The sequence below is a fragment of the Ictidomys tridecemlineatus genome, chromosome 12 (genome assembly GCF_052094955.1).
Source record: "Ictidomys tridecemlineatus isolate mIctTri1 chromosome 12, mIctTri1.hap1, whole genome shotgun sequence".
Taxonomy (NCBI): Eukaryota; Metazoa; Chordata; class Mammalia; order Rodentia; family Sciuridae; genus Ictidomys; species Ictidomys tridecemlineatus.
The window spans coordinates 84,412,910-84,439,474 of record NC_135488.1 but is presented as its reverse complement, the minus strand read 5'-3'; the positions used below and the strand labels follow the sequence as shown (position 1 = coordinate 84,439,474).

The 26,565-nt window shown below is 45.4% G+C and overlaps 1 protein-coding gene across 1 annotated transcript; it reads left to right on the top strand.

Annotated features, from left to right (window-relative positions):
- Window positions 1-4,604: 4,604 nt before the first annotated feature.
- On the top strand, window positions 4,605-26,026 carry Tmem247 (transmembrane protein 247). The gene is made up of 5 exons (XM_040271320.2): window positions 4,605-4,721; window positions 5,316-5,633; window positions 8,636-8,824; window positions 25,594-25,719; window positions 25,991-26,026. The coding sequence occupies exons 1-5, from the start codon at window positions 4,605-4,607 to the stop codon at window positions 26,024-26,026; spliced, it is 786 nt and encodes a 261-aa protein (XP_040127254.1).
- Window positions 26,027-26,565: the final 539 nt, after the last annotated feature.

Below are 26,565 nucleotides of genomic sequence, written 5' to 3'. Positions count from 1 at the left end.
CTCACTAGCCAAAGGGGGGGCCAGCAGCCTCGCCAGGGCCATTGATGAAGCTGCCCCTTCACTGGCAGCTCCTGGAAGCAAGACCTTATGCTCTGCCCTCAGCTGACCTCTAATCCAGTGGGAGACAGTGGACAAGCACCAGCCAGAGAGATATAACGCAGTTTCGCAGGTGGTAGTAGGAGCTGGAGGCCAAAGGGGACGCTCACATGTGGAAATAAGGAGACAGCATTTTCTAGACTGTGGAAACCACCAGTGAAATGGCAGGCAGGCCAAGTGGGTATTTAGGGAGCATTGGGAGGTACTCCCCCTTTCTCCAGTGCTGTGATATACTCCACAGAGGCAAGAGTTTCATATCATCCTTGGTACTTCCCTGTGCAGGGTCATGAACCCAGAAGGGACTTGGGAAATATTGGTTTGAGGTGAATTCTCAAAAGGCAGGGCAATGACACAGGATGTTAAAAGGGAATTGAGCCAGGCACAGTGACACACATCTGTAAACCCAGTAATTCAAGAGACTGAGGCCAGAGGATTGAAAGTTTGAGGCCAGCCTCAGCAATGTAGTGATGCCCTAAGCAACTTAGTAAGACCCTGTCTCAAAATAAAATAAATAAATAAAAAGGCCTGGGGATGTAGCTTAGTGGTTAAGCACCCCTGAGTTCAGTCCTGGTACCAAAAAAAAAAAAGCAGGGAGAGTGGGGGAATTGACTTGCTGGTCTGCACACACTGAACCCATTATCGTTTTATTGCTGCTCAACTACAAATCCACCCTTCATTGCCCTGCTTGTGATTCTGAAGCGAATCCCTATAAACATGTCTCTTGCCTGCTGGCAGGATATTGAGCTTCTTCAGTAGAGGGCGCTAGAGAGACATTACAGGACTAGGGGCTGCTCTTTTGCCTGAAATGTTGCAGTGCTTGGCCTTCGTGCAGAACATCTACTGGCCTTTTAGTACACTTTCACCTCCAGAGAGTTTGAGTAGCACTTTGGGGGCAGCTGAGTTTCCCAAATGAGGTTCTCTCGAGAAATTTCTCAGCTGAGGTTCTCTCCAGAAATTTCTTGATTAGTTCAGTATACCCTAGGTGATCTCCCAGTGAGTTCTGTTGGCACTCCAGAGGGTTTGCCAGATGACCTGCGGTACCTTGACTTCAGTGAACTTATATACCATCTAGTGGCTCAGCCACGTTCTCTTCAACGAGGTCAGACTCTCGGCCTCAGGCAGCACCTCTCTCAATTTGATTCTTTTTTGCATTTCTTAGAGTTCTGTCTGCTACTTAAATAGTCTCTCTCCTGTTCCTAATTAATAATTCTTTATAGTCTACTTTCCCTTTTGGAATTGCTGTGTGGTTTCCATTTCCTGAGTGGGCCTGAGGAATTCACGCACACACCTGCATTTACACATATTCCTGCAGCTCCCAGGAAGGGTCCTCACTGGGCAGCTCCTTGCCCAGGCTTCAGGCTCATTTCCCCTACAAATCCTTGGAGCATCTTGAATCACCTCCTTCTCCCAAATCCCCCATTATCAACAGAATTCAACCAGGAAAATAGATACCATTCTAGGTATTTCAAGCAGAAAGGTATTTAATTCAGGGACTTTAGTGCTTAAATCCTGGTTTGGGTGCTCAAAACTTGGTTTCTCCCAAACTGTATTCCTGTGGATAGGTAAGTTAGCCTTTATAACTGAGTTTCTGTTTCTATGAAAATAGAGATAATGATAGTACCTGATTTATAGGTTGCTCTTAAAATTAAATTAAATAATCCATGAAAAATTCCCAGTGGCTGGTATATGTTTAATGCCCAATCACTGTGAGCTATTATTATTGTCACTACTATAATCCTCTGAACACTACAATACACCTGTGTACAGGATCATGAAGCCACCGAGTCCATAGCTAAAGCAGCCAGGAAGGAAAGAAAAAAATTTGCATATTTCAAAAAATATTTCATCCCTGGTTGAAATACAGGTTATTCAGGAGGGAAGGGGGGACAAAGGGATGGGGTAGATGATGCACAGGTTTGATGTGACTCACAGATCCCTGCCTGTCCTCAACTTCAACAAGTTACACATCCTAGACTTCCTTCACCAGCATCTTCCAGATACCTTTGGGAATTTTAACTGAAACTATAATATCTGAATGCTTTTTAAGTCAGAAGTACAAATGGTATAGAGTTAAGAATAAGTCCCTCCAGCCCAACCCCAGAATCTCCCCACTCCATCCCCTCAGGAACCAGTTTCTCATGTCTTTCCAGATATGTTCTAGACACATGTGTTTTCCTACTTTAATACACACAGGAGCACTTTCTTTGCACCTCGCTTGTTAGTATTCTTGACATCAATATAGGACCAATTAAAACCAGCTCCCTTCTGGTAAAATTTAAATTTTGCTTTAAGTCTCTTGCAATTATAAGCAACATTGCCATAAACCTCTATGCCCATATATTTTTTCTATCTATGAGGCATAAATAAATACCTCTTTAGAGTTGGAGCACCAAAGACCATCTTTGTGGTCTGGTATTAAAACACAGGGGCAGGATCTGGGAAGCCTGGTCACTTGCTGACATCCTGTGCAGCCACACACGCAAATCCCCCATCTCTCTGTGTGACAGAGGCTCCCTGCTTTTTAGGCAGCAATAACTGGACCTGCTTTAAATTGCCCCACAAGGGCATTCTGAGGATCCAGTGAGATGATTTACATGAAAGTTTACGAGTGCTGTACTAATATACAAGTCTATCATCTGGTTATTTGCCAACCCTATAGTTGATCTATTGCTCTATGAATGTGCCCTTTAATCTCCACCCCAGCTGCCCCTGCAAAGGGAAATGAACCCTCCTGCAACTCCTGCTGGTGGATAACCTGAGGTGGTACCATGTGACCCTGGCCTCCCTGTCCTTCCGCTTCCCAGATGACACTGGGCTATCCAGTGGCTGAATGAAACGCCAGGTCATTCTGAATCCTTCCCTTGGAAAAGTTTACTAGGAATCCATGAGTGACTGGGTGAGGACAAACACAACACAAAGGCACAGAGAGAGGCGCATGCTCAGGACCACTAGAAGCCAAAGTTATAGGTAAAAACAGTCTAGGATTCTCATTTCCCCTCTCCCAGGATACATCAAACTCATGGGTTTAGGGAGCTCCCTGGGAAGTTGGAGAGATGAGTGTCATGAGCCTTGGGTTGGGAGGAAGCAGAAACCTGAAGCTATGAGGTAGGAAAATACCCAAGGACCTAGGTGAGAAGTGAGAAGACACAGCAGAAATAAACCAGCCAAGCAGAGCAATGAGAAAGCACACGTGAAGGTGCACAGCCCTAGCTGCCGATCCCCAGGACCTCCTGAATCCAGCATCAACTGTCCCTCTGAAGCCAAGTCATCCCAAGTCCCTGCTGCTAGGCTACTGTGTGACCCTGTCACCCATGTTCCCTCACATGGCTTTACAGCACGTCCCCTTCCTCTAAGGCTCTTTTCCTGCTGCCACAAGTGCAAACCAACCCAAGGCTCATGACACCCATCTCCCCAACTTCCCAGGGAGCTCCCTAAACCATGAGTTTAGGGAGAGGGAAAATGAGAATCCTAGACTGTTTTGTTTAATGAATGAGATGCTGCTTCATGGAGGTCAGCCTCCTGGAAAGGGCAGGGTAGGGAAGAGCAGAGAGTGGAAATGGAGGGGTGAATGGATAATGATCATCAACGGAGACTGCGCCATACTGATCCTTTCCTCTTACTCAAATCCCTCCCACCCTTCATGTCACCTCTTCCACCAAATCTTCCAGTCACATCATCACTCACCTCTTGACTCTTGGGTACATTGCCTGACTGTTCCCAGATATGTCCTCTGTATCCACACCTTCCTGTCCTGTATCTTTGCAGTCCCCTCAACCAAAAGAGTAGAGAACATTTCCCTATTCTTCAACTTTGGGTTTGGCCATTGGATGAGATGGAAGTGATGGTGTGTCAGTTCCAAGGTCTCTTGTGCTTCTTTCGTTGCCTTGGAAAGAATGTGCCCAGGCTAGCCCACTGTTTCCAAGAGGAGGGTAAGAGATGCCCAGAACAAAGCGCCTCAGTCAAGCCCCTGGCTGGGTCCAGTCTAGATCAGCCAACCTTTAGCTAACTGAGCAAAATCAATGTTTATTGTACGCCATTGATATGTTATGGTTATAACTGCTCCCTATGACCTCTTTTTAACATAATAACTTCTGTAAAGATCCTATCTCCAAATAAAGTCACGTTCTGAGTTACTGGGGGTTAATATTTCAACCTAGAGATTGGGAGGAGGGGGTTCAGCGCCAAACAGGGTTTAAGGAGCCAGTTGTGACTTATCTCAATAAAATCCTTTAAAACAAGAAACCAAGAGATTAGTTTTATATGGTGGGATTCTGTATTTCAAGGGGTGGAATTCCAGTTTTCAAAGCAGTCCTTAGGGGGGAGAGTTCTTAATAATAGGCACCTCAAAGGTGTCACACCCTTTACCAAAGGGGCCTTAGCAACTGGTAGAATGTGGATCATTATGAGGGGATTGTGATGGCGACTGGGCTGTGGAATCTGGTGAGGCCAAATGTGACTGTCTCAAAAGATGTCCTCTGGCCTTAGATGGCACCACTGTGGTTATTTAAATGGCAACAGAGGACAGAGAAGTGATGGAAACCCGGGGGGCAGGAGAAAGTTGCCCCAACTTCTCTAAGTTGGTGCCTAGTGACTCCACATCTGAGGGGAAGCCCAGGGCTTCATTGGTAAGAGGGTTGCCCCAGCTGGTTCCATCAGGGGACAAAGGACACTCGGAACAGGGGGTAAGAGATGAGTTCTCTGAGGTCCAGAGAGCTACCAAGACCAATCCCCATAACTGGCACCCCGCTGTCACTAGGGATCAGGTGGCCCTGCGCAAAAGTGTTAAGTCCCTTGAAGCGGGCTTTGGTCTCACCCATCTGAGTCCTCATTCGAAGCCACTCCCCACTCCGTCCCTCTTGTTGGTTCCTCTAGGTTTAGATTCTCAGAATGTTTGAGAATCTTCTATGACCCCCAGAACACCTTGTATCTGACAGTGTGGGCAGTGGGAAGTCCTCCCTGAGGGCTTGAAAATCACTAGGGCTTGCCACTTGAGGGCAGGGTTCCTGTGTGTGCATTTGCCTCCTCCTCTGCAGCCCGAGGGTGCTGATAACTCTGCCTACCTACGCGTCTAATAAGGATGCACACAGTCTGAATCTTTGCAATCCAGGACAGTTTCCCACACCCTAGTCCACTGTGGCTTGGAGCTGGCAGGGCCGTCTGGTCAAGGTGGGGGCAGCCCCCTGACTCCCCACTGGCCCCCACCATCTTCCCTTTCCCAGCCCCAGGAGGCAGAGTCCCCCAGGCCAGACTCCAACTACCTGGAGGAGATGGAAACGGACGAGGAGAGAAGTTCCCCAGAGCCCCCTAAGTCAGTGACCCCAAATGCTGGACCTGCCACCAAGGGTCAGGCGGGTGATGGACCCGAACCGGAGGAGCTTCCCCAGGCCTCGGGGATAGAGCGCAAGGAGATGGAGCTGGAGAAGGCGCGCATGGAGTTTGAGCTCACGCGCCTCAAGTACCTGCACGAGGAGAACGAGCGGCAGCGGCAGCACGAGGAGGCAATGGAGCAGCTGCAGCAGCAGGCCACACCCCGCCCGGTACGTGGGGAGAGGGGCACTGGGCCAGGGGCAGGGCTGACACCAGGGGCGAGGGCACAGAGGCTACCCCGCAGTGCCAGGACAGGAGTGAGTCCACCCTCCCTGTTGGCCGTGTGTCCCACTCTGCAGATCCAGGGTCTCCACTGAGTGGAATGACCATCCCAGAGGCCACCTCCAGCTCTGCTGCCTTGGGTCACTTCCTGAGATGGACTGAGACCACTACCCCCCATAAGATGGCTTTGCTGGGGCTTCCAGGTTAAAGCTGAGAGCCAGCTCTCTAAGGCTAGGAGGGGACCTGGAACCACATGGTCTACTCAACAGCCCTTTTGATAGCCTCAGGGGAAAGTCTTCAACACTTTGCAACACTCTCAATTCCTCTTTGCATCTCATACAGTGTGACCACTGGAAACTAGACCCAGCATCCTCCCTAAAGTCCAGCCCCACCACCTCCCTGACCGGGGCTGTGGTTGCTATAGGATGATAACTGAAATTTCACAAGAAATGGACACTTGATGTTGATCTGTACTAAACAGGGATAAGAACGCCTGATGAGATGGGATGGGAAATACTTAGCACAGTAGCTAGGTCATCATAATCACTCCATAAGGAAAGAGTTACTGCTTCACACAGTTATTTCCTGGGCTTTTGAGTCCATCCTGTGTTAAAATCTTGCCTCTACCTTGTGTAAGCTACTTAACCTTGGGCAAGTTACCGATCCTCATTGAGTCTTGGTTTGCTCATCCCTAAGGTGGCCCCTGCCTTGTAGGGTCATGAGGATTAAAGGAGAGAATGCATGTAAGGTGCTTTGCAATGAGCACAATGCATTAGGTAAGCACTCAATAAATGTTAGCTATTACCATTTTTATGTACTCATGCAATTCACTTCTTGACCCAAATGCAACAACCTACATTCATCACTTTTCAATTTTATTGGGATATAATGTATTAGCTATGCTTCCCAGCTCTGAGTCATCCTCAATTCTGAGAAGCTTGCTTTCTGTCTTTCTCCAAGTCATTGCTCTAATTGTTGAGGAGGATATGACCTAAAGTAAATACCACTAAAAGATCTCACTACAGGTTAGCAATGTTGCATTAATCAACACCCTGGAGTTACATTTTATCCAGCTCATATTTCTCCAGCTTGGCCAAAAAAACTATCCCAAGACACACTGTCAAATGGTTTCCCAGAATTAAGATATTATATTACCTATAGCATTTCTCCAATGGACTGGTCAATTTAAAAAAAAAAACACACAGAAAATAGACTTGGTTTTATATGATTTCTTCTCAATGAACACATGCTGACTTCTTAATTATCTTTTTTCCTCTCACAAAATATCTTCTTAATTATATATTAAATTATGTCACTGAGCCAAGAAAGCTTTATTAAATCAGGACTTCCATATCCATCTTTTTCTCCCTTTTTGAAAGTCTGGAAAATATGTGCCTGTCTTTAATATTCTGGCACATTTCCTGATTTTTTTTTAAATTCTGCAAGTTCCATTTTCACATAAGTTTTCACAGTATCCTAGGATAAAATTTGACACAAATTTGAGCCTGAAACTACTGAAAGTAGGTATGGTGATGTACTGTGCCTTTGGTCTGTCTCCTCCTAACTATATTCTTCCCTTTTTCATTTGAAAATCTTTCTCCTCGCTAGATGAGATGGGAACCCATGGTATATCCATCCTCTGTACTACCCATCCTCAGTCTTATGTTCAAAAGATAGGCCATTGGAAGTGTTTTGAAAAGTCTACAGGGTTTTACAAATGCATGTTTTGTTATTAAAAATCACAGTTACCACCCCACCTCCCACCCCATCAGCATTTCAGACTGAAAACACATACAGACTGCAGAGAGAGGTGGAGCCCACAAGTCCAGAGCCAGTGTCTGCAGAGCATGGCCCCTGCTAAGAGAATGTTGGATTTCTTCTTGGGTCTCCAACCTTCCTAATCACTTTAGAGGCTCACCACCAGAGCCATTCTGAACCTTTCTGAGCTTTAGTCACCTTCACATGCCCTGTAGCAGTTTCGACAGTTGGTGTGTCCAAGCCCTCAGATCATTAGTAATAGTTTCCCAAAGTGTTTTACTTATAAGCTTCAGATCTTCCCCTCTTTTCTTTTTCTGGGAGGCTGGGAAGGAAGATGGTTGAATGGGTAGATTTCATTACATCGAAAATTCTTCTTTGAGTGTATTTATTGCTAGTTCAGTCCTTGTTATCTGCTGCTTTTAAAAATATGACATGATTTTAAAAAATATATTTTAAAGAATAAATCATGTCTGATGCCTTAACTGCAGATCAGAGTCATTGTATCAGCTTTGCTTTACTTATACACTGATGCTCTCTACAGTTAAAATAGGTCTGTCAGATCCCAGTTATACAGATTCCAGAAAAGAGCAACTTAGAGGCAGAATCAAATCACTCAAGCTGCTTTGCCCAAGCCCAGTGCCTTCCCTGTGGGTGTAAGGAGGCCCTAGGGCTCATCTCTCAGCACCGGCCCCCACAAGAAACCAAACCCTGCACTAAATAACATACCAATGGATTGGACAAGGTGGTCTGTGCCAGGACCCAGGGAGTCAAAAAACAGTCATCCATACCCCAGGGGATGCCCTCTCATTCTGCCTGTCCAGAAATCCAGGTTGATATCCAGATGTCCAGAGAACACTCCCAAAACCCAGAGTTCAAATCTGAAAATCTTGGACTGAGAGAGAAATTGCTCACGTGTGCTCCAATGCACAGTGTAGGGTGTGAAGAGGAAATGAGGTGTTGGCCTGGGCCCCCCCCCCTCCCCGCCAGGAGGGATAAAGCAGACTCAAGATGGGAAAATGAATGAGCTCCCTCTATGGGCCAGTGACCTGACCAGGAATTGTCTCATTATTTTTTTCCTTCTCTTCCTCATGCTTTTGGGAAGGGAGTGCTATTACCCTTTCCTTAGGTGAGGCTGATAACGAAGTCACGTTCAGGAAGTGGCGCCAGCTCCACTGTCTTCTTTCCCCCACAGTTCTCGGGAGGCCTCCAGGACCTCCTGCTCCCCCAGAACCAGTTTGCCATGTTCCTGTACTGCTTCATCTTTATACACATAATCTATGTCACCAAGGAGATGGTCTTCTTTCTCTTCTCCAAGCACTACCTGTTCTGCATCGCGGCCATTTTGCTGTGTCTGATTAAAACTTTGTGGTCCTACTTCCAAGTGCCTTTGCTCTCTCCATCACTGGGGACCCCCATGATTGAGTGCTATTAAGATCCAAGTTATGCCCAGCCTCCCTGGCTGATCTCCCTACACAGTGCCTCTTTCCATCAGAACCTGCCCTCAGGCTCAGCTGTCAGCCATTGACACCCGAGTATGAAGCAACATGTCCAAGCCCTTGGCCCTGAGCCTGGTTCTCACTGTGGCTAACCGTGCTATACCCAGCAGGATTTCAGAAGGTTAGGAAGGTATCTGTGGGAAAGAAAGGTTCAGAAAGCTTTTCCAGAATCATAGACTCACACTATGGCCAAGCTGGCTTGGGTTCCACCACGTCTATACACATTCATGATTTTCTGACACGTAGGGAGCCTGTCGTAGGTTTGAGGATAGCTCCCCCTGCCCTCCAACAAAGATGTCTATGTCTAAAACCCCAGCATTGTGAATTTGTTACCTTGCACACCAAGAGACTTTGAGACACATTAAATTAAGGGTCTTGAAATGGGGAGATGACCCAGGATTATTCAGATGGACCCAATGTAATATCGTCCTTATAAGTGAGGCAGCAGGGTGTGAGGGGAAAGTGACCACTGAAGCAGAGGTCAGAGGAATGCAGGGGCCACAGGTCCAGGGATGTGTACAGTTTCCAGAAACTGGAAAAAAATAAGAATATGGATTCTTTCCTCGCGCCTCTAGAGTAAACCAGCCCAACCAGCCCACTTTAGACTTCTGACCTACAGAACTGAAAGATAATAAACCTATGTTGTTTTAAGCCCCCAAGTTTGTGGTAGTCTGTTATAGCAGCAATAAGACACTTATACAGGAGCCAAGACTACAGGCTGTTTTGCAAACGTGTCAGGATAACACTGGCAAGGTTCCTTTAGCACTGGGCCTGAAGCAGAGCAGCACACAGTCGGCCATGCAGACTGGGAGCCTGTCTTTAGACAATATCTGATTGTAAAGGAGAGATGCCAATCTCCAGGGAGCTCAGGATGGGCTTCTCAGAACCTGGTGGGAAGGAGCATCCTTATCATCAAGCAGAAGGGCATCCCATTGGTAAGGCAGGTGGGGCACACTCCTAGGGACATAATAAAGAAGAATTAAGCATTTGATGGGGCCCAGAGGAAGTTATCAGTGGTACTCTACTAAAAAAAAAAAAAGGAGAGGAAAATAGAAAGCAACACACACACAACCCGAGGTGCCCCCCCAACCACCAGCCCAAGTACTCAGTCTTGCAGAAATGCAGAGATGCTAACTCAGAAACCAATATATTAGCTTTACAAACCCACAGATGCAAAGCAAATAAGCAGCTGTTAGCAACAGAGATGTTTACCCCAGCTCCCACCCCCCCACACACCAAATAAACATGCAGCAGCAACCCAAAGGACCACTGTGGACATTAGAAGGCTCAGAAGGAGGCAGGACAAGAAGTTATTCAGCATGTGCACCACAAAGAAGAGGAGTTCAACTCCACTTGCCGCCTCTTCCCTCTTCTCCAAGGCACACCTGCTTTCCGACTGTCAGCTGCTAGGCCCCGCCACCCAGGCCCAGCAAGGTGGGTGGTTAAGACACAGGAGACTTTAATGTGGCGATAATGCAGCAAACCAAACAAGGCTGGGCACAGCTGAGCACTAAGGAAGTCTATATTGACCGTCTCCCCGTCTCCCACATAGGGATCTGCCTTAAGAGGGACCAAAGAATAAGTTTCTGTCTGGTTGGGCTCTGACTGACACTCAGTGTAAAAAAGAAGCCTACTTGGGGCTGCACTGCCATTATAAATTAGCATCATTAATGTCCGTTTCTCATTTTCCACCCAATTCAATGCATCCACCACCGTGGATCACTGTGTGTGACAGGTACTTAACTCAAGTGGTAAAACTGTCACTTCTCATTAAATTTTCTATGTTAGCACTTTTTGCTATGGGTCACGTCTCACAATTGATGCTGCTTTCTGGTGTGGAATTGAGCTGAAAGAAAAAGGAGGAGATTGCAATAGCAAAGGGTTCATCTAGTCACCACAGACAGAAATAGAAGTTTGTAAAACAAACAAAAATCAAAAAGTAAACAAACCCCAAGTGCTATACAGCCATTCAGTCAATCCTCCTGTTGCCAGTATCACTAAATGGAAACACTTCCATTTTCCTTAAAAATCTTTAGAGCAATATTTAGTTAACTCTCTTGAATAATTAAGTTAGCATGGCATCTCACACCCATAGCCAGAGACGTGAACGCTCTCCCTCTATCTTTGCTATTGCGTTTGAAAACTGAAGACAACAATTCAAGATCTGCCCGCTAAGAAAATAAGAACAATTCTTGGTCAACCCTGAAAATTAGTACAGGTCACCTGGTTGAAATGCAAAGCAAGAAAATGAGAGAGAGGGAGAGAGAGAGAGAAAGACATTCAACACTCAAGCACTTCTTGAGCACCACTAATGCACCAGGAACCCCGGTCAATGCTTATGATGGAGGCTATCTTTGCCAAAATCCTGGGAGACAGCAATGTATATTATCACCGTTTCATAGATAAGTATACTGCATTGCATCTAAGATAGTGTTTTGCTTGGGCACTGTTGCAACTTTGAACAAAATTACAATTCAGATAGTATGGGTTGTGGGAGACATTACATAAGCAAATAACTCTGTCCACCATTCCTACTTTCTAAGACCCAGCTCCAACTCCTGGAGCTGCAGAGCCTGATTCTTCCTGGGGTTGAACAAGTGGGTGGAGCACAGCTGCAGCTAGTCTCAGGAGAAGCACCACAGGCCACAACCACATGCCACAGCGGGGAGGTCATGGTTTTCCCTGGACACACGCCTGGAGCCACTCTGTCTTCAACCCTCCTGACCCCTGCCTGAGGTCTCATGACCTCCACCAACAGGCCAGTGGCCTTGCCTGGGGACTTGGAAAGACATGCTTCTCTGTGCCCTTACAAAGCTGCAAGAGGAAGCAAATTGAAGTCAAGCATCCCTCCCTCTCCTGATCCCAGATCCCACAGGACACAATCCAGGCCCAGTTGGGGGATTTGCTCAGCCCCCTGACACTGAGATGCTTAAGACTATAACACGTGGAATGAATTACACTCAGCTTTAGCCCAAATAATGAAGTGCCAATAGTAAAATTTCAGGGCAGGCATAGGGGGAGATAAAGATGGTGAATCTTGCTTGCCCTCCAAGTGGAATCTCAGGTTGCAACCCCAAGCCCAGGGACAGGCTAGAGTCAGGAGAGAGCTGACATCTCTAGGCAGGCAGGGAAGCAGGCTTGGTTCCAAAGACCTTCGATCCCAGTTTAGCAGTTCACTACTAGGTTTTCTTCATTTGGGTGACCTATAAATTATCTAGACTCTAACTCAGTGCAAAAGTAAAGAAATAAGGACCAAAGCCTAGTGTTTGAAAGTGCCCCAGTGGATTCTAATGTACAACCACAGTTGAAAAGCTAACTTCTTGTTCCTCAAAGTGGGGTCTGTGGATCAGCAGCTTCAGGATGTCCTGGGAAGCCACTTAGGAATGCAGTGTCCCAGGCCTTGCTCCAGACCCACTGAATCAGATGCATTTTGACAATCTCCCTGGCAGTTCACAGGCACGATCCAGGCTGGGAAGGCTGTTCCAGTGATGAGACTTCATCCCGCCAGCCCCCTGCTGTGAGGGCACTGCTCTCTGCCTCAAGGGCCTTCTGGGAGGATAAGAGGGGTCAAGACAGAAAAGGAGGAGAGGGACAGTACTGAATAAGGCACCTTAGAGGTGCTCTGAAAGTTTCTATCAACACCAGGCACCAACAAAGGACAGCAGAAGCTTGCTGTGTGACGTCAGGACGCTAAGGCCGGAAGCAGCATGCCACCCCTCTGCGCTCATTCACCTGTGCTTGCTCGGGGCTTCTGAGAAGCCAAGTGATTTCGACCGGCACCCCAGGAATCACCATGAAGTTCTGGAACCCCTCCAGGCCTGTGTCTGCCTTTTGCCCTGTTTTGATCCGGCTCTTGTGTGTGGCTTAGCGAAAATCTTGCTAATATACATTCATTCATTATTTAAAGGTCGCCACTGTTCCTTCAGGAAGGATAAGCATGATTAAAAGACGGGATTTTTCCACAGGGCGCAGCAGAAAACCTAGGACTCACATTTTTAAGCTGTTTTGGCCGGGCCTTGTTGCATAATTCAAAGGCTGTGACTTATTTAGATTTAATTAGCCAAAGGAACAGCAGTGGTAGGTTCATTAGTCAGTATTTATTAAGCACCCTCCGAGGCTTTGTGGGCTCCAAGAACAAATGGAGGACAGGCTTTGGACTTCCAGGTCCCTCAGCTAAACTAGGAGGGGATCACAGATGGTGCAGGGGTAGGCATTATTTGTTCCTCAGAGAGAACCAGAGTGGCCCAGGTTCACTGGGGAAATCCCCACAAAAGACCTGCAGTGGGGGATGTCAGCCCCTCCCAGGGTTGTATTGACCAGCCTTGTGATAATGAGGCCAAAAACCAGCGTGAAGACAGGTTACCCAGAAGAGAGGGATTGGCAGGAGATGAGCTGAGAAGAGAAGTGACTGACCATCTGAATTTCAAAAACTGGGAGAGGTGGAAAGATAGGCTCCAGAATCTGTGGGGCTCAGTACAAGAAGGCAATGCAGGGTCCCTATAAAGAATTTCAAGGCATGGTGCTGCACCCCTGTGATCCCAGCAACTCCTTAGGAAGCTGCGGCAGGAGGATTGCAGGTTCAAGGCCAGCCTCAGCAACTTTTAGCAAGACCCTATCTCAAAATAATAAAAAGGGCTGGGAATGTTGGGAATGAAGCTCAGTGATGGAGTGCACCTGGATTCAATCCCCAATATCACACACAAAAACCATAATTTCCAGAGAGTGACAGTAGAGCATTAAGCCAAACTGTACCCCTGCATGCTCAACTATACCCCTGCATGCGTATTCTTCAAGCCCTGGGGGTAGATGAAGGAAACTGGGATTGGGGACTCTTAAATCCCACTCTGAGAGAAACTGTCCTTGGCCCCTACTCCATCAACAGGAGGGAGGGAGCCAGTTCTGAGCATAATGAGAAAGATGGGGACCACTGGAGTAGGCCCAGGGGTGGAGGACACTGTCTGGTGGTCTGAGGCATGGGGCAAAACCCCTCCAAGTCAAGCAGCCCTTCCTACACTCCCCAGATCTGGAAGCAGAATCTGCCAGGCAGGAGGCACCTCTTGGTAATCGGGTCACACTCAGGGGCTCCCAGCTGTTAATCACAGGGCTAAAGAAGCCGGGAAGTCTCCGCTTGGTGACATTTCCTCTCCTTCCTGGCTTCCGCCCCTAGACCCATTCAGCTGACCATTTTTCTGTGGATTAGAAAATCCAAAAATAGGAGAAGAAAGCTACACTTTTTACCCTCTTGAGCCTCCTGTATCAAATGGCACAGTCACTTTGACTCAAAGTTTTCATGAAAGGGGCCTTTGTAAGATCCTGGGGCAGAAAGCCTTGGAAGAGAGCCATCAGGAAGCTGTACAGAAAGTGCTGAGCAAGGGGACCCTGGGTAGAGGAGGTGGGGTGGGCAGGGTTCCCTCCACCCCAGAAAGTGTCAGTGCCAGATACATCTCCTCCACAGGCAACTCTTCTCTGAACACCCTGCTCTGGCTTCGGCTCCTGGAGATGCCCAGAGCAGCAAAGTGTGGCTTCATAGTCCACCCCACTGCTGGGGACCATCGGAGTCAGCAAAAGCTTCACCATGGCCTAAATGCATCAGAGAATAAAAGAAAAAATGCGACAGGCAATGCCAGAAAGGCCCTGTGAGCTCTAATATTCTGTGCAGGCTTCTAGAAAGGGGAGAAGGGCGAGCCCTCTACCAAATACTTAGAATGTGCTGCACCCTGTCCAGTGTGCTGTGTGGCATTCATCCTTGGAAGCAGCACTGTTACCCGTCCTAGTGTATTAATCTGTTCCAGCTGTCATAACAAATACCATAGACTAGGTGGATTAAACAATGGACATTCATCTTTTCTTCTGAGGCCTCTCCCCTGGGCTTGCAGGTGGCCACCACCTCACTGAGTCCCTACATGGTTTTTCTTGTGTGCCTGCACTCCCGGTGTGTCTCTGTGTGTGCAAATCCCCCTTTTTATAAGGACACCAATCAAACTGGATTGAGGCCTCATTTTAATCACTTTTTTAAAGGCCCTGTCTCCAAATCGAGGTCAAGTTCTGCAGTAGTTGAACTAAGGATTCAACATTTGAATCCGGGGGAACACAGTTTAGCCTGTAACACCCACCAGACGGTTGGGAGTCGCCTGAGCTCACACATTCAGAGCTGCTTGGCTCACATGTGAAGAAACTTATTTATTTCAGGTGATAGACACAATCCGTCTCTCTGTAAGTGTCCTAGGGTAGCAGAAGCTTCAAAGTTGTTCTACCTGTAAGCCTACCCTTTATTCTACTTCTCCCATTTCCCCTCACTGAAGGCTGAAGAGGGAGGAACATGTCTGTTTTAGTTAGCTTTTTGCCACTGTGACCAAAACAGCTGACAACAATAAGTTAGAGGAGGGAAGGTTTCTTTGTGGGCTCTTGGTTTCAGAGGTCTCAGTCCATAGTCAGATAACTTCATTGTTCTTGGCCTGAGATGAAGCAGAACATCATGGTTGGAAGGGTGTAGAGGAGGGAAGCAGCCCAGGACATGGCAACAAAGCAGCAGAGAAAACTGTGCTCACCAGGGACAAAATATATACCTCCAAAGGCATGTTCCCAATGGGCAACCTCTTCCAGCCATACCTTACCTGCCTACTGTTACCACCCAGTTAGTACATTCAAGTGGATTCACTCATTGGTTAGGTTAAGGCTCTCATAACCCAATCATTTCACCTCTAAACTTTCTTGCATTGTGTCACACTTGAGCCCTGAGGGGACATCTCAGATGTAAATCCTAATAGTGTCCTTGAGAGGGGTTAGAAGGCACTTTTTCATTCACGGGCACATCTTTTCTACACACCTCAAAAGGGTATAAAACCTTTTTGATCGACAGGAATGCCACGCTTATATGCCTGAATAGCTTACTCTGGACCCCACATCACATTCTCTACCAGGTTCCCTAGTCAGGACAGTGAGTCTGTAACTGGTAACCTGGGGACAGGGCTCTTCCTTCTTTTCTGAAGACCAGGATGCTATGGCCCATTATTAGATAGGATCAGGTACAGTAATTAGAGCAAGAGAGAAATCTGAGTTCACTCTCACCGACTTTCCCTTCTGGCAAATTTCTTTACCCTCACATAACATACATGCTATGAGCCAGCCTGAGTTGGTTTCTAGAAAATGATATTTGATTGGAAGACTCTGAAAGCACCGTGGGTAGTAGAAAGCTCACCCTGTCAGGTTAACTTGAGAGGAACTCCAGGAGACTGCCCTAAGCAAACCTCATATACCACAGGACAATGCTAAGATCTAAACAGAACCATCAGGGCAAGGGTCACTCATTGCCAGGAGGGCTCAGGTGGGTCAGATAATTAAGGCAAGCTGGCCAGGTAGAGCTGACAGGAAATGAAGAGCCAGTTAAAGTAGGCAGCCCCCACCTTCACCATGTGGAGGTGCAGGCCCCATGCCCAAGTCAACAGTAGCCAGAAATCCAGGCTTTCATGTGATACCTGCTGGTTTTTAAATGTTAGTTCCATTCTCTTTGGCCACTCTGTGCACTTAACATAAGTCTTCAGGGCCACCGGCTCACAATCTGAACTTGAGATGTTATTTCTTTTATGATAGAGTCTCTGTTTCACTCAGAGACATGCTGGGGGATTTCTTTAAACAGAAAACACTTGCAGTACAAAAATAGAACGTGATTCACTCCCTAACAATGTTGAAGCCCAGAAGCAGCAGGAAGGGATGCTTCTTCCCATCCCAAATTGCCTCACCTTGAGATGTTCCAAGAGACAGATCTCCTAATGTATTTCAAATCAGGTTAGAGTGGCAAAAATCTAATTTTCATACAACTTCTTGAAGGGAGATGGGAATTTAGCTAAACCCTAGATCAAGATTAAGGAAGGTGCAAAGCAGAGGCCAGGGAGAAGGGAGCGTGTTAGGGTGGAAGTCAAAAGAATTAAGCTGGCTACCCAGGTTGAGTGATCTGGGAAGGGGCTGGTAAACTGCTCAGTGAAGTTGGTCAGACAAAGACTGGTGGGACTTGGGGATCTGAGGGAGCCAGAGTGGGGGAAGAGGAGGAAGGAGCATCATTAGTTGCCATGGTAACAAAGAAACAAGAAAGGGAGGGGGCGAATGAGGGAGTATCTCGGGAAAGAGCCTATTGCACTGCTCCTGTCTACCCCCTGCACCCTTGACCTTTATCAAGGATTCTGCAGCCCCTCTCATACCTCCCCCACCTGACACAGCTCATTGCTGACATGAAGTAATTACTATGAAATTAAGTCAAGGATGTTAGATCTTAAAAACAAGGAAGATGAATGGGTACCTATTTAGTGAGCCTTTGGGTCTCCAAAAGTCCTGCTGGGTTCAAAATATTTTCTTCCCTGTCCTGCCATAAAGACTATGATTTCACCATTAGGGCAATATTTATTGGACCAAGACTTTGTTCACGTTCAGTTATAAATCCTCATTAGGAGGTTCAATATCTTGGCCATCAATTTTTATCATCATATGAAGCATGGATCTCAGTTTTGGTCTGGGGATGTCCATACTACAGCTTAGGCATATCTGGCTCTGTAAGACCCCAGCTAGGCCATATCCTGGGTTGAATTCCAGTGACATTGCCGTGTGTGTCCAACTTTTGTTTCCCCTTGATTTTCTTTTTGGGAGCTCCTTCTTCCTCAATCTTAGTTCATGAGATTCCAGTGAACTAACTTCCAGTCAAGAGTTGGACCCAGGACTCAGACATGGCCAATCAAAACATTCCATCTTCTGGTAAAAAATGATTGGTTCTGGTGTGGTCACATGACCTAAGCCTGACCAATGAATCTCAAACATAGGACCTTCTGCTGGAACTCTTGAGAAAGATGAACTCATAATCTGGTAAAAATATATGTTTGGAGCTACTTGTGGCAGCCCTGTTCCACCAGGGGAAACCCTCCCTGAGAATAAAGCCAACATAGAGAACACAGAGCCAAGAAATGGAAAGGCATAGATCAGATCGGGGGAGAAAGGAGTTTTCATTGAGCCCCTAGATCCACCTGAAATAAAAGACATCCCTAAGTTTTTTCAGCTTCCATTTTTTCAAACTTTGATTGAATTGGCTTTTTATCATTTGCAATCAAAAGCTCTGAGTCATACAAGGACTTTCCCATTACATGACTTGTCACCTGGTCTCTGCAGCTGCTGATAAAGGAGATATCATACCTTCTGCTCCCAGAGAGTTATACAGAGAAAGACGTGGAGTTGACCCTGAACAAGGGAGTTCCAGGGGCACAGGGAGATGCTATAGGAACACATGTGAGAACACGTACCCTTCTATAGGGAAAGGTGGGGATGTTTTCTCTCACTTCTTGAGAGAAAACAGGCCTGCTCTAATTCTTAGGGGATGGGGAGGATGGACCATTGACAATGGGACCAAGGGAAATAGTGGCAGGGACTGGCTAAGAGATGATGCCCAGGGGGCAACTCCACAGGCCAGTGTGTGTGTGCACTGCCAACATACAGTACACTGTGCTCACAGGAGCGTCCAAAAAAGGCCTAGAAGCAATCCAAACATCCATCAATTGATGGGTAGATAAAAAAATATGTGGGATATCTACATTATAAAATATTATTCAGCAATTAAAAAAGAATAAAGTACTGATTCCTGTTACAACATGGATGAACCTTGAAAACAAGATTTAATATTATGCTAAGTCAAAGAAGCCAAGCACAAAGGGCCACATATTGTATGACTCCATTTATGAAATATCCAGGAAAATCTATAAGTAGAAAGTTACTAGTGGTTGCCTAGGACCAGGGTGACAGGGAGATTGGTTTGTGTGGGAGGTGGAGGTGGTAACAGCTAAAGGGTACGGAGTTTCCTTTGGGGAGATAAAATATTCTAAAATTGATTGTAATGCCAGTTGGCCATACAAGTTTGAATATTAAAGTCATTGAATTGTACACTTCAAAGAAGTGAAATTATATGGCATATGAATTATTTCTTTTTTATTTGTTGCTTTTAGGTATATATGACAGTAGGGTGTATCTTGACATATTATACATACATGAGGTGCATAATTTCATTCTTCTTTATAGCTGAGTAATATTCCATTGTGTATATATACCACATTTTCTTTATCCATTCATCTGTTGAAGGGCACCTAGGTTGCATAGCATGGATATCGTGAATTGAGCTGCTATAAACAGTGATGTAGCTGTGTCACTGTAGTATGCTGATTTTAAGTCCTTTGGGTATAAGCCGAGAAGTGGGATAACTGGGTCAAATGGTGGTTCCATTCCAAGTTTTCTGAGGACTCTCCATACTGCTTTTCAGAGTGGTTGCAACAATTTGCATCCCCACCAGCAACGTATGAGTGTACCTTTTTCTCCACATCCTCTCCAACATTTATTGTTACTTATATTCTTGATAATTGCCATTCTGACTGGAATGAGATGGAATCTCAGTGTAGCTTTAATTTGCATTTCTCTAATTGCTAAAGATGTTGAACATTTTTTCATATATTTGTTAACCATTTGTATTTCTGAAAACTTATCCCTGATAAACAGAGCTACAAAAATTCTTAGTAAAATCTAGGCAAATTGCATACAAAAGCATATTTAAAAAATAGTGCACCATGATCAAGTGGGGTTCATTCCAGGGATGCAAGGTTGGTTCAACATACAGAAATCAATAAATGTTATTCATCACACCAATAGACTTAAAAACAAAAACCACATGATTATCTCAATAGATGCAGAAAAAGTATTTGATAAAATTCAGCATCCATTCATGTTCAAAACACCAGAAAAACTAGAGATAGTAGGAACATACCTCATATAAGCTATATATACTAAACCCAAGGCCGAGTCATTCTAAAAGGAGAAAAATTGAAAGCATTCCCTCTAAAAGCTGGAACAAGACAGGGTTGTCCTTTTTCACCACTCCTATTCAACGTAGTCCTGGAAATCCTAGCCAGAGCAATTACACAAAAGAAAGAAATTAAAGGGATATGAATAGGAAAAAAAGAGCTCAAACTATCCCTATTTGCCTGTGACATGATTCAATATTTAGAAGACAGACCCACAAAACTCCACCAAGAAGCTTCTTTAACACATAAACAAATTCAGCAAAGTAGAAGGATATAAAATTAACACCCATAAATCAGCTGCATTTATATATATATATATATATATATATATATATATATATATATCAGTGATCAGTCAGCTGAAAGAGAAATAAGGAAAACTATCACAATCGCTTCTAAAATATATATAAAATACTTGGAAATCAATCTAACAAAAGAGGTGAAAGACCTCTACAATGAAAACTACAGAACACCAGAGAAAGAAATTGAAGAAGACCTTAGATGATGGAAAGACTCCAATGTTCTTGGATACGCAGAATTAATATTGTCAAACTGGCCATACTACCAAAAGTAGTATACAGATTTAATGCAATTCCCATTAAAAATTACAAGGATTTTCTTCATGTGGAAATAGAAAAATCAGCCGTAACATTTATTTGGAAAAATAAGAGGTCCAGAATAGTCAAAACAACCCATATTGAGAAAAGTAATGCAGGAAGCATCACAATACCAGACCTTAAATTGTACTATAGAGTTATAGTAACAAAAACTGCATGGTATTGGCACAAAAATAGAGTTGAACACCAGTGGAACAGAATAGAAGACACAGAGACATACCTACCTAAATACAGTTATCTTATACTAGCCAAAGGCACCATAAACATACACTGGACAAAAGATAGCCTCTTCAACAAATGGTGTTGGGAAAACTGGAAATCCAAATGTAGTAGATTGAACTTGAACCCCTTTACCTCACCCTGCACGAAACTCAAAGTGAATCAAGGACTTTGGCATTAGAACAGAGACCCTGTGCCTACTAGAAGAAAAAGAAGGCCCAAATCTCATCATGTCAGCTCAGGAACAATTTCCTCAATCAGACTCCTAAACCACAAGAAGTAAAATCAAGAATCAATAAATGGGATGACATCACACTAAAAATCTTCTTCACAGCAAAGGAAATAATCAAGAATGTGAAGAGAGAGCCTACAGAATGGGAGAAAATCTTTGCCACCTTCACCTCAGACAGAACATTAATTCCCAGGATAGATAAAGAACCCAAAAAACTTAACACCAAAAAAACACTAAACTTAATCAGTAAAGGGTCAAAGGAAATGAACAAGCACTTTGCAGATGAATTATTTTTTAATAAAGCTATTTAAAACCAAAACAAAAATACAAAATAAAATAAAATAAAAACAAGGCAACAAGGCTCTGAGGTTCCTGCCCAGTCTGTGTGTGGTGTGGCAAAGCGAGGGTGTCACCCTCCAAAAGCCCAGGCACATGACAGCTGCCACTCTGGGAGGCAGTGCTGGCCTTAGAACTGGACAAGAGAGACTTTACTCTGGGCTGGCACTTTAAGAGGCTTTAAGAAGCCCTTGCTCCGGCTTCCCCTGCCTTGCCCTTCTCAATGGGATAAGGAAACTAAGGGACTCAGTGTATGTGCACACTTTCTTCTTCCTAGACCTTACTCTGAGCCTACAGAACTCTGGAATTTCTTACCCCCAAATACTTAGAACCTGTTTCTAGGACCTGACAGCCTGTTCCCCACCTCATCCTCCCCAGGGAAGAGTGAATTACCAGTGAGTAGACATTGGTAGGGAGGCTGGGGAACTTGGATATGTAGGCTGGATGCCTGGAATCACCTACCTTGGAGGAGCATGCAGGATTGAGGGTAAGAGGAGAGGAGGGCAGGCCCCTAGCTTTGAGTGTAGGCAGCCGGCAGGTAGGAAGGGGGCCTGGAGCTTGCTCTCCTTACAACCACCAAGTTCCAGCAAGGAATATGTGAAGTCTGAGAATTCTAAATTCAAACTTGACCTTCCGGGCCATTAGGAAGACTAATTTGTCAAGACAGGAGACTAGAACACTGGAGGTTTTTAGTTCACTTTATAGTTGCAACATACTCGAACAAAGGGTTTGTGGACCTCCCTTTGTCCTCTTGTTCTGGGACCCCACCAAGGATAGGTGCTGTGATTAAGAGAGAAACTTATCCAAGCTTTTCTTTCTAGTGAATCACGGTGTGAGGTTTTCCCAGGCCACATTTACAGATTTGAGAACGATTTATAGATTTCTTGCTCGGGGCTAATGAGAAGGCTGACACGTGGCTGCCAGTAACCTTGAAGAGCAGTGGTTCCTCTCATCCAGGTCTTCTCTCTTCTCAGCTGAGCCCAAGGAGTTGGACACGTAGTGAGGCACTGACTGAGGCAGGGGTGGTTCCGTGAGTCGTACCAAGGAATTCTGGGTCTGCTGGGCTCTCCTGACTTTTATTTTTTAAAGATCGGATGTCATAGAGTCAAGTTGGCAGGAAATTCCCAAAGAAGCTCCTGAGAACTGTCTTGAGAGGGGCATGCCAGAGAATGTCTGTCCATCCTTTTTCTACATCTTTCCTGAGTGTCCATAAACACTGGGGCATGTGGTGCTTAAAGGGCCCTCAGGTTTAGAGACCTGCAAGACACACGATCTGGCCTCGAAGAAGTCACCATCTGGTTGAAGAATTAACACTGACCCATTAAAACACAAATGTATACACACACACACACACACACACACACACACATACACACAAATGTAATTTAAGGTAGATAAGAAAGTGTTTTGAAGACTAGAATTTTAGCCCAGAATCAACCTCGGCATGAGTGACATTTGGAACCAGATAATTCTTTGTGGTGGCTGTATTGGTGTGTTGGTGGACAGCCCTGTGCTTCATTTTTTTGGGTTTTTTAGGTTTTGTTTGTTTTGTTTTGCCATGTGCTTTGGACATTGGCAGCCTCTTCCTAATAGATGCCAACAGCAGACTCCATGCCCCAGATGGGACAACTAAAAATATCTCCAGACACTGCCCAATGCCCCCAGAAGTTCACTGTCCCCCTCAGTTGGGAAACACTGCTCTAGAGACCCCATCATTTCCAGGGTAATCAATGCCTATAGACTCAAAGTACCACAGGAAGGCACAGAAGGTAGAGGTGATTGTGAGCTGGGGGAGCCTGAACTGGATCTCAAAGGGTGGGGCAGCATCAGTTAATCTAGCCAGAGCGACAGCGCTCCAGAGGTAGAACGGCATGCTCAAAAGCAGAGCAGCAAGGACAACACTCAAATGGTTCAAGTTGTGCAACACCAAAAGGTGTCGAGCTGAGGGGACAAGTGGGGGCTGAAATACAACCCCACCCCACCCCACCCCACCCCTGGCTAGGCCTTGCCTCTCAGCACTGGCTGCGTCGTCTGTCAGGAAGAAGGGGAGCCTTTTTCTTAGTACAAAGGTGTCTTGTGCTCCCCATCCTCTGGGCTCATGGTACTGCATCTGCCTAAAAGGGGCCTTTTTCTAATGGCACAACGGTGCCTCAGAGGCCAGCAAAGTTCACCCCCACCCCAATGAGCATACTCGGGATAGCAAGGAGAGGCAAACCAGCAAAGGAAGAAGGCTTGCACTCATGTAAGGGTCTAGAAGACTCTAGATTTCCTGGCTCCAGTTGACTCCTCTCTGCTGCTCTCTGACTAGTCTGGAGTAAACGGCACCCTGCCCTCCAGAGCCCCACATGGGAGAATGAGAACTGCTTTCCAAGCTCAAATTGGTCGAAAGGAGAAGACAGGCTCTGAGAGAAGTCTGGGTCAGACAGCAGCCGGGTATCAGCTCACTATTGCTTTTGCCCTCTCTGAGGAAAGACCCTGCTGGGATAAGGCCACACCTAGGGGGCGTGGTTACTTAAGCACCTTCCCTCCTACAAACAGACCTTCAGAACCTGCAGCCCTTCGCCTTCCCCTCCTTTGTTAACAGTGTAGCAATGGACCAGTCCAACTGAGGGTACAGGTGCGGGGGGGGGGGGGGGGGGATACTGGAAGATTTTTCCAAAGGATGCAGGTTTTGCCCTGGCTCATTTTGAGAATCACATGACAAGTTCTTAACTTTCGCAAGAGCTTTTTTGTATAGATGGTCTATTGAGCCCAAGCATGTGAACCTGCCTCCCTTTCATGGTCCCCCTCCCTTCCTCTATTTCCTTAAAAGAAAGGTAGACTTACCCATCCCAAATCTTAGCCTGGTGCAGAGACTTGGGGACAAAATGCTTCGTGCAATGAAGGGACAATCTAAATCCTAGTGTCAGGAGAGTAATCTCATGACTGGGTAAATCAAATGGCTTCCAGTTCTCTGCTATCATTCAAAATGAAGGACAATCCATTCTAGTTGTCATATATTGGGGTTTTAATTATCTACTCATATTGGTATGTAATTCAAAGGGAATTTACACAGTTGAGTGACGTTGCTATCACAAAAGTCCTTGTATTCCTTTGTAATTATGTGAAAAAGATTTCTGAGCTTGCCCCTGGTATCAATTAAAACAGAGAGAAAGAAAGAGAAATAACGCTGAATCTTGTCTCCTTCTAGCAATAAATAATATTCTATTCATTCATGGACACATGAACTAACTGGGGTGGAGGAACACTTCATCTCTTTAAGAGATGCACATTATTGCCAGGTGCAATGGCATATACCTGCAATCCCAGCTACTCTGAAAGCTGAGGCAAAAGGATCCCAAGTTTAAGGTCAACCTCAGCAACTTAGCAAGATCCTTTTTCAAAATAAAATATAAAAAGGGATAAGGATGGAGCTCAGTGGTAGAGCACCCCTGGGTTCCATCCTCAGTACCACAATTTAAAAAAAGGAGAGAGATGAATTTTATTTCTATGCTTCCTTATTACTTATTAAAAATCAGGAGCTGGGGATATAGCTCAGTTGGTAGAGTGCTTGCCTTGCATGCACAAGGCTCTGGGTACGATACCCAGCACAAAAAAAAATCATAATAGTATTTGTTTTGGTTAAATGTATACTAGTTATTATGCTATAAATCCAGACAAAATAATCTTTAACACTGGAGTCTATGGTCACAGGAAATTTTAGAAATAAGTTCATTTTATGTAGTTTTGTTGCAAAGAAGTATGATAGGATGGTATATAAAAGACTGTCAGCCATAAGATTATAATTGTGCTGAAATTCTGTAAGAGAAGTAGAATGGAAATATACGTTCAAAGAGAAAAAAAAGAAATGAAAAATGTCCGACTTCTCATGTATTTTTAAAAGAGATGATGATGAAGTATCCAATCACTATAGCATTACATTTAGAAACATTTTCAGAGTACTATAACAGTTTTGTTTTAAAACGTCAATATTTGTAAAGCAACGGAGACTTTATGTAGCTATTTAAACTTATGAAAAATGTTTAAATGTTCTTGCCTAAAAATGTGCCAGGGCGAGTACATAGATTTTTAAAATTCTTTTAGGAGTTTGCGAGAAAAATATTTGAGAGGACTGGGTCATGGAGCCTGGCACTTGCCTGCATGAGGGTCCAGAATGAATGGAAAACCAAGGACTTTGGTCAACCCTGGGCCTTGAAGGTCAGGGTGGCACTCTCAAAGGGGCAGAGCCACACTCTTCCACCAAGGACAGTGGGGAAGGAGGCAAGGGGCTTCCCCTTTATCCTACTAATGCTTTGCTCTGGTCTTTTGGATTTTTTGTTTTATTTTAAGCTTTTCTCTAAAATTCCATTTTCGCACTCCAGATGCTCTGTCAGGTCCTGAGGAGTTCTGCGTTTTCCCGTTCTCCTTCATTCTTCCCTTTCTTCCAGGAAGATGCCTCCAGCAAACAGGACACTCAGCCCACCCGGCTGCCCCAGTCCCCTGTCTTTGGACCAGTCTTCACTCTGCGGCTGGATTATAAGCTTTCTGTCCCCCCGGTCTCTGTTTCCTTGGCAGTAAGATGTGGATGGGCAGAAAGCAGTGAGATGAAATGGGTAAAGCACCTGGCACCGAGCTTGGCCTGCAGCCAGTTGCATTTAGCAAATAGTTGCTAATGGTAGGTTAAATCTCATTTCCCAGCGAATAGAGAAGCCGGGGCTGCGCAGCGTCTTCCTCCTTCTTCTGCTCCGGGAGAACCTAGAAGAGTTCCCAAGCCCCAGGTCTCTCTCCTTTAAATAACTCGCCAAGCTGGGGTGACAGAATGCCCTCCTGCCCCTCCTCCTGCAGCTGCGGAGTCCCCCGGCGCCGGCCCGGGAGCTATGAGGTCATGCTCAGGCCACGTGACCGCGGCTGCCTCTGTCAGCCGCGATACAATTACTAAAACAGTCTGGGCTCTCCTGACATTCAGACCTGCTCCCTACTCCTCCTCCACCTGCCTCTCCCCTACACCGGCCCCTTTCGCACCAAGGGACCGTCTCAAAACTCTAGCAATCTCAAATGTATGGCTCTCAATGCTACAACGTAAGAAAGGAGGAGGAAAAAGTGGTGAAGTCCGAGGTTGCAATTCTTATGGCTGCAGTTTGAAAACCATGCTTAAGTCCCTGTTCTTTAAAATCTTTTCGGCCAAAGCATTTTGGCATAGGTATTAACAGTCTTTGAAAACTCATCATACTATCTTTAACCCATTAATTACAATTCTAGGATGCTCTCCTATGGAAAAAAATCTTTGCCCAAGCGGGGCAAAGATTTAGGTACATACAATTCACTGCCTTGTTAGTGAAATAAACAAAATTATAAAAGAGCAACATAATACTAGGAAGGCGTTAAAAATAATGATTTCCAATTTTTTTTTCTTGACGTGG